General features: G+C 42.1%; 1 protein-coding gene across 5 annotated transcripts in view; it reads right to left on the reverse strand.

Annotated features, from left to right (window-relative positions):
* BMPER (BMP binding endothelial regulator) overlaps window positions 1-12,306 on the reverse strand; it is a 146,953-nt gene that overhangs the window by 71,678 nt on the left and 62,969 nt on the right. For all 5 annotated transcript variants that reach the window (XM_057425758.1, XM_057425757.1, XM_057425761.1 and 2 more), the window contains one exon: window positions 601-700. In XM_057425758.1, coding sequence (XP_057281741.1) covers window positions 601-700 — 100 coding nt within the window. The remainder of the gene's footprint in view (window positions 1-600; window positions 701-12,306) is intronic.

The following is a 12,306-nucleotide window of genomic DNA, read 5'->3' on the forward strand; positions in this document are numbered from 1 at the left end:
AGCAAACTGAGGACTCTCAAAAGTCACTGCCTTCCTTGGCATGACTTGGAAGAGCTAACCCTTCATAGGGGCCTCTGACTTCTCCTTTAAAATGTGTTGGAAAGATGCAATTGGAAATATTCATGTCTGAAACTGTGATTCCACCTTAAGAGGCAGACCCCTTGGTCCTTGGCCTCTCTGACAACAGCTTATAAGAATGCAGTTTCAGTCCAGAAGTTTCCTCTGACCTGCATTTCCTCAAAACCAAGAATGCAAATGCACACTTCAATAAAAACATGAGGGAGTGAGGCCTTCTGCTTGTGGCAAACTCCAGCAGAACACTTCCTCCCTCCTCAACCTCCTTTCTACAATGTGTAATGAAGGCAGGAAGCATCTCTGTGTTCCTAAGCGAGCCAACTGATCTACACTCAAATGGTCTTCTGCGGCTGCTTACTTAGAACCACCCATCACAACCCTACACACTGACCCCGAGTACCTGTAGATATAAACTCCTCTGAGCATACTGTCTCCCAGAATTGTGTTGTGAAATACTGGTATGAAAGTTATTACACAGAAACATACCCTATCAATTACAAAATTCCCAGGAAAAACACCACTCACCTAAGCATTTGGGGCAACACTGTCCAGCAGGAATGTGACTGAGGTGCTGGGGACATGAGAGAATGGGGCAGACTTCTCGGATGCACTGTGTCTGGCCACCCTGAAGGAAAACAGGTTCAGTTAGAAGGAAAAATAAAGCAAAATGTCAAGTAGATGTGTACAGACTGGTAACAAGCCTTGCAAAGTCTAAGCCAAAGCACTATTTGCCAACAGAAATCTCTGCTTGCATCAGGCATGCAAGAAACCTGCTGTCTTTCAGTGTTTTCAATATTGCTTGCACAGACCTTGGATTATTCATGTATTTTTCATTCTGTCAAGCAATGAATGTAGTAGTTGAAGAAACAGTGCCTTTCTCTCTTATTTCTTGGTGTGGATATGAGAAAGCCAGGGAGAATAAAATCATTATCCATGAACCTTTCCGGATGCTCGAAGAAGTTATTGAGCCATTTTTTATATTATTCTTCACCTCCTGTGCCATGCCCTTCTAGGCTTGTCTGGGACAGGGATTAAGTGCTGAAGCAAGATGAGAGCAGGTGTTCTTCCATTATGTCCATGACCTCAGAAACCAAATAAGCCAAAATCACTTAAGAAAGCACATTTTTGTTAGCCTCCAAGCCCAACTATGCAAAGCCAGAAGGTCTGCTTGCTTCAGAGAACCGAAATGCAAGAGGGTATTTGGAATAAGCAGCCTGGACTGGATATATCCTGGTGCATCAATGAATATCAGAAACAGAGAGAGGCAAAAAGCACAGCACAGGTGAAAGCACAGAGTATATGCCTGAAATTAACTCAGTCAAAAGAGATCTTTGTTCTCATTCTGCCCTGTTGCCTGACTACTTCACCATGCTTACAGAATACTGTGTTTAGCTCTGGACTTTCTATCAACATATGCTCTACACTCATGAGAGGTCCAGGTTGATACATGTTAAAAATAAGTATGCTTTTGTCTTAGCAAGGGAAGTAAGTCCTTTTCATCTAACCACCCTGCCTTATTTATCATTCAGAGCTGCAGGCTCATCCCAACAATAAGCTTTGTGTTCCTGGATGCTGTGATGGAATACTTATGAACAGTCTCTTCCCAGCTACATGCTGGATGCCTCTCGGGGCTCCCTGGGGAGAGATGGAAAAAGCTGTTCATTCTGAAGAGCTCTATGCCTGAAATGATGGTATGCATTTCCACTCCTAATGGTCTCAGTGAATCATGTAAAAGCTTTTACATACAGGCAGACCCCATATATACTATTATACAGAAAATAACTTCCTGACTTTACCCCATTCCATAAGTTTTCAGGCACTGAAGTCTACTGGTCCCATGGGGCTACCAAAGCATCCTGAATGCACGTGGATAAGGACTACTCATAATTCTTTCACTGCGGCATGCGAGAACACAGAGTTTATTGTAGACTGAAATGACTGCTCTAAATTAAGGGTCAGACCAGAAACTTGACAAAACAAAATGAATTCTTCACTGGTGCTCCTTATGATGCTCAGGGAATAGCTCTGTGAGAAGAGACACAGGTGCAGAATGAAAGAGAAAATACCAAAGAAGGGCTCTCTGAAGCAGTGCTGTCATTTCTACCCAGGGAGAAAGGCTAAAGGAAGCCAAAGTTCAAACTTCGGTGACAATTCAGCATATGGGAAAGTTGGGCATGGAGACCTCGGCCAGTCTGCTGACTGGATCAGGGATATGTCCGTATAAGACAGAGCAATGGTCCTACACATGGTGAGCACAGGTCCTTTCTTGCAACCCTGCTTATATACCTAATACCTATTCTATGTCTCTCTGGAACTGCTCTGGAGCCTTGCTTCTCTGATGGATTGAATCAAAGCTCAGGTTTAGCATATTACTGAGACATTGCCTTCACAGTTGTTGTGTAAATATATTTTAACACACAATGCCATGGATAATATGAAATATTTCTTAATTTCAACCTTTTGGTTATAGCTCCTTTTTATCTATTGTACCAGCCCCTCCTCTGCACAAAACCTAGTCCGGTTTCACCTCCCTCTTTAGCCCTGCTTCCAGGGAGGGTAATGCTGCTTTTTAACACCAAACTATTCTAACTTTCTGCTGTCCCAGATAGGTTCTTTGGCTTGAATAACATGCCAGGTGAAAGTTTAAAACCAGGCTAAAACAGATCAACTTGTACCATTTAAAGTAAGAAAAATTCTGCTTGCTCTACAGAGCTTAGAGAGATAACTCATTAGGCACTACAAGGAAACAGTAAAACCTACACAATATTTCTATTTTCTTAAAAGCCTCAGTCATCACAATTCAAAACTCACAAAGCATTCAGAACATCAGCTTTCAGAGCAGTATTAGCTAGTGCTGCCAATGCTTTCAACTGCATGAAACGGAGCCAGATAGATTAAAAGTGCAACAAAAAGTTCAATCAAAAAAAAATTAAGGGAAAAATACCTCCAGAGAGCAAAGACTGGCTCTGCATGGCCTACACCAGGGTGGGAACTGCACAGTAAACACCTTGCCTTCTCCACCTCCCAATTACAGATACAGATTTCAGCTCACATCTCCCTGTTAAGCATAACATATCCCAGGCAGCCAGAATATTCCAGGTCTGAAGCAACACCTTCCAGTAAAGCAAAGACTGAAGTGGAAGCCAGCACAGACCAATAAAGTACAAATGACATCTGCTTCCTGTGAGAAATAGTATTCAAGAGTTAGGCAAATAAATCCTTGAGTGATAGTTAACATGAAGCCTTAATCAGGGATGCTGCTGCAGCCCAAGTCCTCTGAAGGGAATAGATTTTGTATGAAATCTACAGTCTACAATGAAAAGATTAATTTTCCACCTTGGAGACAAACAAAACCATTGAAACGCCTGCTGCCACCTCATATCTGCAAAACAAAGAGGCTCTCTGGTGTCGGCTCAGAGGCTGGAGTGCACTGAGGTACTGTCTTGTCTCAGCAGCTTTCTCAAGAGACAGAAGGGAGGGGAAGGTGAAATAGCACTTTCTAATTCTCCCATGAGAGATCTTTGAGAGAGAGTCTTTCCTAAAATGAAAGCATGGAGCTAGTCTAGCTACCCATTCATCCAGTTCTGCTAAGTTCCTATCTTGACTGTGATACCTCATTGTTCCATAAGGACACAAGAAACTTGGCAGAGTTGAGAGACAACTATGCTGTGGCTGACTTTGATAGAGCTGCTGGATGAAGGAGAGTATGTTTTTGGGGCAGGCTACCCCCATGCCTGATGCACAGTATGTGTGCAGCCGCTGTGCTAGGAAAGATGGAGAGGAACATGTCTGCAGAAGAAACTGTCCAAAAACTCCCAGAAGGCTGGGAGCCCAAGCCAAGAGTCTTGGGCTTCATCTACCATGAGGCAGAGAACAGAGATCAACAACAGCAGAGCTACACTTGGTGTAGGCACGTTTTGAAAGCACTCCTGAAATCACAGGACAGAGGTTTCCATACTCCCAAATTGCTTGCTACTGATAACGAGCATGCCTAAGCTTAATAATGTCTTATATAAATACTATATAATGTTAAAGGTTAACTCAGGATTATCAAGAACCGTGGTTTTTTTGAGCGACTCTCATTTTCCATTTCACTTTCAGGCTTTATTTCTGTGCTTTAGTGAAGCTATGAATTATCTAAAAAAGATTCCTCCCTAGTTTTGCCCTGTGTTCACCTTGTGCTTGAAAGACTCTGCTAATCCTCCAACAGAAGTAAAATTTCCATCGATTTCACAGAGTATTTCGTCTAAGTGCTGGCATTAGGATTCAGCTCACAGTGGATTAGAGGCATTTACTTTTAACTTTCATTCTAGAAGTGTGAAAGGTTTCATTTGCTACCAGTGAGGTTATCCTTATGATGAAAAAAAAATATGTAGAAATATCAAAATCACACTTATTTCAACTCCAGGATACATATTCCAGACATTAGAGCAAGGTCAGATGCACACTGTAGCTTCAGCAGGGGTTGCTGTAAGAACTAAGACAGATGTTCAAGATTGTCTCCAAATATGAATAAAGATTTTATGCCGCCAGCATGAAAAATAACTTTGAAAGTTCAACAGGGTCACTACTAAGCAAGTCTGCCCCATGCCAGTGACAAGAGAAGCCAAATAAACACACAGTGCAGGTAACCACAGCCACCATGAGATTTTAAAGAGACATTATCACTTTTGTGACAGTAATGGCATAAAGGCAATGAATAGAAATCTGCTGATAAAATGATAGACATTTTGTTTGAGATTCAGATAGCGATGAGTTTTATCACTCTGGACAATAAAAAGATTAAGGCATACGAGGACTCCTACTTCACTACACCGCATTTGCTGATGTGTATAAGGCTTCCTATGTGAATTGGGTAGTGTATGTGCCTGCATGCACTTGATGGTCACCAGGAGCTCTGCCTGACTTATTAACTACTGTGTGATAGCAAAGACTTTCACTACCTCCCAAACGTGTACTAAATACATAAAAAGGGTCAGCAGCATGTACTATGCAAACATTTTCAAAACTCCCCTGGAATCACATGCTTGTAAACCCATACCTTGATATTACAATGAGATGTACAGTCCCTGCTGCGTCATGTAAGTCAACTTCATCCATTAAAGTGAGAGGATAGAGTATTTAAAGTGTGGTTTTAATCTGGAAATAAAATTGGTGTTCTCTCACAAATCAGATGAAAGACACTCTGCACAAGAATGCCAGTGCCACATGCGGGCGACGCTCTGGCAGTAACTTCGCCCTTACACAGTATTTCAGGGTCCCTGAAATAGCCATGTCATGTACAATGAGAGCTCCCTAGAAGGGTCACAGCAGGGAGAAGGTTTTAGGACATGCACAAATTAGCAAAACAGCTCTCAGCATAAAAGCAAACAGCACATCAATCAGCTCAGCAAACAGACAGACAGACAAGCCAGAGCTTTCTGCATCCCTGCAGCCTCATCTATTGTCCAGACTAGGATTTTAAAAAAGCCTCTTTAGAAAGCACTGGATAAAATTCAGAATAGGAAGATCTTCAGCTTCAGTTCAAAGCAGCAGGTATTTATACTTTCCTGTCTGTACTAAGTTTTTAAACTCTGGACCTAGATCTCAAAGTCTATTTGCTGATAAATCATTGCTATGGGAAGGCTTTAGAAAGTGGTCCTAGTGACAATCTAAAGTGGAGTCCTATAAACTGCTCTGAAGAGTTCACCTTCATTTTAACACCAGATCATACAGATTAGTGAGGATACAAATTACTGTCTTAAATGTCTTTAAAATTGCCTGAATCTATACAGATTACAAGAAAGATTCTTACGAATAAATTTCTAGACCAAACTCTAGGGCAAAGTAAAGGCACAATACTTAAAGATCCTTTCTCTCCATCTGATGCAAAAGCATTCCTTGACACAATCATGAGAAGCCTAAAGAACTCCATCAATTTCTAGCAGGTAGGAGTTTGACTCTACTACCTATCCCTCCATGTGCATCCTTATGATACAAGTGTACTACACCTTATGGTACAGATATACTGTTTGTGTCACCAACAACCTACGTTAATAAGAAAGTTCTTCAGTTGTCTCCAAGTACTGTAAATGCATGTCCCTGAGCTCCTAGCACATTGCAAGTGTGGTTGCAGTATCACAGAGTCAGAACATCTTGAGCAAACAAAAAGCCTCCCTCTTTTGGAAATTAATATGTATGTAGTTGTATCCAGCTAATGAGGAATTAACTAAAGTATCCATTAGTTAGTAATTTAGGGTAAGAAGAAGCCTCTAAATACTGTTATGCTTTCCCTCAAACAAGCACCATGTGTACAAAGCGACTTGTGTCAGTGCCAAGCCAATTGATCCTGCCATCGATTTCACTTCTCGAGAGCCACATTCCCTAGGTTTGCTTAGATGAAGAAAAGAAGATTTCCCCTTTACAGAGGGAAGTGGTGGGCTGTGTTTGTTTGCTAGGTTCCTCCTAGAGAGTGAAGTTCACTGTTCTGGGGTATAGCTCCCCACTTTGAAATTGGACTACTGCGGAGATGCTGGTCCTGGTTCTGTCAAGTTTTGAAGCACTATTTGCCCTGACTCTCCAGTCGGAGAAGGTGAAGAATCAAGGTATTTACTCCCTTGGATGAAAGGGAACATTGTGGAAAATGAAACCTCGGGTTGCACAGTAGCCTTCTTTAAATATGCACAGGCAGGGACACTGCTCCTAAAATCTCCCAGTTGCTGGAACTGCAGAAGAACTCCTTGGGGAAGGTCACACAGCACTTTCCTCTCAACTGGGGGACACAATAGCCAGCACTTGGTCATATTTCTCCCCTCTAATAGTGCTGTGCAGAAGTGTTGCTGGGATTAGTCTGCATCTGGCTTCACAATCCAGCTGACATCAAATTGCTCGCTGACCCAACAGCTGAACAGCCAGCAGCCATCACCCCTCCAGGGCTTACACACTGAACTCTTGGCTCCATTGGAACTGATGCTGTAAACAGCTCCCTTCACTTGGAAGCCTTGAAGAATTTAATCACGGTGTGTACTTTTCCCCTTGCAGGCTGATTTCCTAAGGAAAAAAGGCTTATGCAGGCACAAACCAGGCACACCTGCAACTTGTGAATCTCTGATCAGCTCCAGCCACAAACGATCGATCAAGAGACTCCTCTAAAGAAGATCGATAGAGATGAAAAGGAAAAATTAAAATGACATTAAGATTTCAAGGGCATTAAATTCCTACAAGTTCTGTCAAAACTGGATGGCTGCAGAGAGTGGAGAGCCCCCAGTTTCTTCCCCAGAGGGTACACCAGAAAGCATCCCACAGTGTTAGGTATCAGCTGGCTGTCCAGGCAGCATCTCCCACAACTCCTCCTTTTTGCCTGGTGCTCATGTCACGAAGATGCTGTAAGAAAGCTCAGATTACTGGAGTTAAGACAGTTAAAGGAGCAAGGGCTAGGCATCTATAGAAACAGAGTTTCCTTATTTCTGCTGCTCCTGGAACAACAGCTCTATTCCTAGGTTAGCAGGGGCAATGGGACACAAGACAAGTCTGTGCCCCATACCTACTGCACTATTCCCATGAGATGAAGCATTTTCTTCCTGTCTTTCCTGTTTCTTTTTCCCCAGTACCTACACAGATTTATGATACCTGTGTTCCAAACTGGCCTGCAACTACCCTGAGCGCTGACTGCTTTCAGCTGGAGGCTACATACTTGTTCTTGCTTTGGGAGCTCTTATTTTACTGATCCTTCTCCTAGACAGTTCAACAACTCGGGCTTTTTCCAGGTGTAGATCCCTTAGTCTCAACAAATTTCTCCTGTAAGTAGAAATAATGTGTTACACAAATTATTCTGTCTTCTATTAGGTACTTTTTAATGTCTCTAAAGTTACTTGCAGAAGGCAGAGCTTTCAACTGTGTAACGTAAGTGCCTATTCCTTCTTCTGCTTGCTGATAGTAAGTGAAAAATATCACTGCACCCCAAAAACCTTTGTGGGCTGCCTAATTATCCCAGGCCCTATTCCTAGCAACAGAACATCACTTCTCAGATGTTTTCCCCAGTGAGAGAGTATCTAAAAAGTTATCTTCATCTTCTCAACTTTACCAACAATGCTCAGTGCTGCACAGCAGGTTAGTTCTTGCTTTCAGCATGGAGATGATTGGCCAACATCTCAAATCCAGCTTCTTTTCCTCTAGTTTCAATCGTTTCACATCACCTCCATCACTTGCTGCCATTTCACACACTTATTAATCAAGCTCTCTTCCTTGCTGCATGTCTCATTAAACTCATCGCTGCCACACGGCTTTATATAGTCCATGCTGGGTAGAAGCATTCAGACTTCTGAAATTAAAGCAAGCTCTTTATTAATAGAGAGCTATGTAACAGAGATGCTGCAACCACAGGTACCCCTTCATGTACCCTCTTGGTGTTTCCTATAAACCAGACATCCTTCTATAGGCTATGCTTCCCCTTCTAATCTCCCTGCCATCTGCTACACAGGGCACATACAAACAGTGCCAAGTCATCTCTCTGAATGCTGCTAGGGACAACAGCGATAGGGATCTAGTGTCATACAGCACTTACTATAGTACAACGTCTTTCTATAATGCTGCATGTTAGAAGACATACGGCTGGTGGAAGAGGTGGATTCTAAGGCAGGATGTAGGCAAGGACTGCATCAAAGACCATAAAAATCAGTGGGAGTCTTTCCATTGACTGTCAGCCCATTTTGGATGACAGCATTTTGAACAAATGTCCTAAAGGTTGGACAGAGCAATGGTGAAAAATGAGCCAAGACAACCATGTAAGCAGGAATAGGCAGCCCCACACTGCAGAAAGGGGCAGAACTCTACCACCTTGAGGGTAAAGAGCAGCAGCTTCATGGGGAGAGCAGAAGGGAAGCAAAGACATTGGCAAGGAAATGATTCTGGCATGCCACTACAGGAGAGAGTTCAGCTATTTGTGATTGAGCTGTTACACCAGAGGTCTCCAGTGACTATGGAATCTTTGCTGTGAGCCACATGATTATTTATTTCTTATCTAAAATGAAGAGTCGCTATGAAAAATTGCAACAAAACATGTTATGCTGAAAATTGTGGCCAGAAAAACTATTAAAAACCACTAACAAACTTCTTCAGCTTCTTCTTCTAATTCACATCTCATCCTAGATAATAAGAAAGTTATGGTTAAATCCAAGGGACTTTCCTAACTTCAGTTATTAGAAGCAGAGCAGTAGCTCTGTAAAGCAGGTCCTGGCTTCTTGCAGCTATGACTTTTCCCCTAAATCAATTGGAGGCTGCTTTGTTTTCATTGGCATCAAGAACACATGAAGCACAGTCCAGTGGGTGTACAGTTGCGTATACACCACCAGTGTATTTGCATAACTTTTCAAAGTCCTAACCCAATGCTTGCAAAATGATAATCAGTGCCACAATGTATTTTTATAAATAGCACTTGCTTTTCATAAGACAAACTTGCACAAAGGTTTTCCTTTTTCCCCCCCTTCTCCTTCTGCAGCTTTGTCATACTACTGTACAGGCTTTTCTTGCTATGTTCTAGAGTAAATGGTACTTCCATAAACCCCACGCTTTGTCAGCTATTGGCAACTACCTTCACCCCCACTTCAATTCCCACATTACAGCGCAGCCCTGCCCTCCCTTCTGAGAACAGCTTTTCCTTCTGAACAGCCCATTCGCAGAGATAAACAGTTATTAAATCCCTCCAGTGTCCCCAGCGTGTTTCTTGCATATGCAGAATACTAGTACCATTGTGGTCCTGAGAAAGGTGACAATTCTGACTCTCACTTCATCATCGTTCTTTAATATACTTGCTCACGACAAGAAACTCTACAGATGTATCCTCACAGCTTTGCCTTAGAGCATTTCTTTTAAATAATTCGCCTTAAGTTATCACAGTACTAAACTGTAAGACTTGAGTGAATTAAATCTTCCACTGCCCAACAGATTGTGACATCTGGCATTTTGATACAAAATAAAGGCTTTATTTTCAGCAGTGTGGATACATTCTTGTAGACAACATGAACTTCATTTCATGACACGATTTGAGCTTCATTTTTTGAAGGTGCAAAGGTCATGAATGAAATAAACTGGGGCTGTTCTTGAATTTAGAAGGTACCTACTTACCTGAATTGGGGAAACTTGCTACTAGGTCAAAACCTACCAGAATAGCCCACACCAAGTCACTGTTCCAGGCACAAGCAAAGAGAACAAAACTTCAGTGGTTTAGATCAATGAGGTACTGGAGAGGTTGAGATTTAATCCTTCACCAGTTGTTTCCACATTTTATGGATGCCCTTGCCTGAAGTTTTGATGATAAAGCACACCGATATCTGTAGAACATCCATGGTAAAATAAAACATACTGCTGTAACAGTAGTAAGGAAACTACTTTTAGCTTTTTATAAGACCTTTACATACGCACATACCCTCCTTAAATGTTATGCTGCACGTATACTGCTGAGGTAACCTCAGGAAATATAGGATTACATAGACACTACTTCGTTCATGCATCCATCAAAGGTTTTCATTAACAGGAGATCCTGTTTGTCCTAAGTACTTAGCAAAGAGAGTTAAAAATACACTTTAAAATGTTATACAGACTTCAGCAAGAGAAACTGCTAAACTGCAGCTCATTCAGAGGATTTCTTGGAAATGAAGTTTTAGGAAAACTAGGCTACCTTAATGAAACCAGTAGGTTATGAAACTGTTCTTACAGTGAAACAGTCACAGGGATAGCTTCAGTCTACCTAAAGTAGTATAGGATTAGACTCACTGTAGGCCAATGGTACCTATCTATAGTAACATCCCTAAATACCACAGTGCACAATTCCACTGCTTTGTACTACACCTAGAGTTGTCTCTCCCCAGAGATATGGCTTGGATTTATTCCAGGATAGGGCACACTCCTCCTTGTGATCAAGGGAAAGTAACACATTTTAGTCTTAAACACAAGCCTGAGCAAGGGGTGCTGAGGAATCTGCACTCTCCAGCAATAGCCTTGGGAAACACTTTGATTAGGAATTGCTTACAAGTCCCAGTTCCTCTACTGCTTCCTCCTTCCTCCAGGGGTAATGACTTACAGAAGCATCAGCAGCCAAATCTGACATTTCCCAGTCCTAGCAAGACCGATAGGGTAATCACAGTTCCTCCCTCCCTTCCTAGCTTGCAAACCATCTGCACATGCATGGGGAGAGGGTGGATGAAACCCTAAGAAGTCTGTTCCTTTTTTTGCATGGACCATGTCATACACTCAGGTTTCCCCTGTCTATTCTTCCAAGTATTTTCCAATAAAGTTCATATCCAGCTACTGCTGTTAACTTATGGGTGGGATCCTGTTACTAATTACTGGGTCCCCATTGGCAGCAATGCATCTGAAATAGGCTGATGCCAAATCTATAAAGATCATAGGTTCCTCAGGGAAAGCTTATTCTTGACATAGGACCTATGGAAATATAGGTTTAACCATTTAGGCACCTATAATGTGCCAGGGCTGGCTGCATTTGGCCAGGCCAACTCTTTTGGCACCTGCTTAAAGGCCTGCTGCTGTTCCTGCTCTGGAACAGCACCATTATGGCAAGCCAACCAGCTTGGCACTTATCTCCAAGTTAAGCTCACATCACATTAACAGTCTGGATAGTCTTGTATCTAAATTCTCTGTGAGGCCATATGCACAGGCCATGTTCAGGCCACAGCACATGGCCAACTTCATCCAAAAAAGATTGCCAGAGGAGCTGGAAATACTTGTATCTACCTTTCCAATAACACCCTGCTAACCAAAGCACTTCAGAATAGAGGCACCACCTCATCCTCTTGATAAAGCAACACCACTAAGCAGCCAAAACCAAGAAGATCCATCTGAAACCTGCATTTCTCATTTCAGAAAATGCTTATATTAAGACTAAGAATGCAGGTCACATGCAAATTACAATGCATTCTTGTATTTGGCTTACTGCCTCATCATCATTAGTAGTCACTAAGAGAGATAATAAGCAAACAAAGAAAATTTGGTTGCAGTTGCAAGTGGAGGTCTCTCCTTCATGCTGTTAAGTCTCCTTTGTACCTGTCTAATGATGTAAAAATGCACTTCCAGTTATTAACCTTCTCTCTTATTGTGCTGGCCTTGCAGGGAGGTTCGCTGATAATGTGAGAAAGTGTCATTTGAAATTAGCCTAAAGTACAGAATAGCTACACACTCCAGCCTATTATTGTAAGTTAACACTAACGGCAGCTATACATTTCAAAATGATACAGTATT

Source organism: Pezoporus wallicus, unplaced genomic scaffold, assembly GCF_028554395.1.
Source record: "Pezoporus wallicus isolate ANWC-B61680 ecotype Strahan unplaced genomic scaffold, APGP_CSIRO_Pwel_v1 contig_7820, whole genome shotgun sequence".
NCBI lineage: Eukaryota > Metazoa > Chordata > Aves > Psittaciformes > Psittacidae > Pezoporus > Pezoporus wallicus.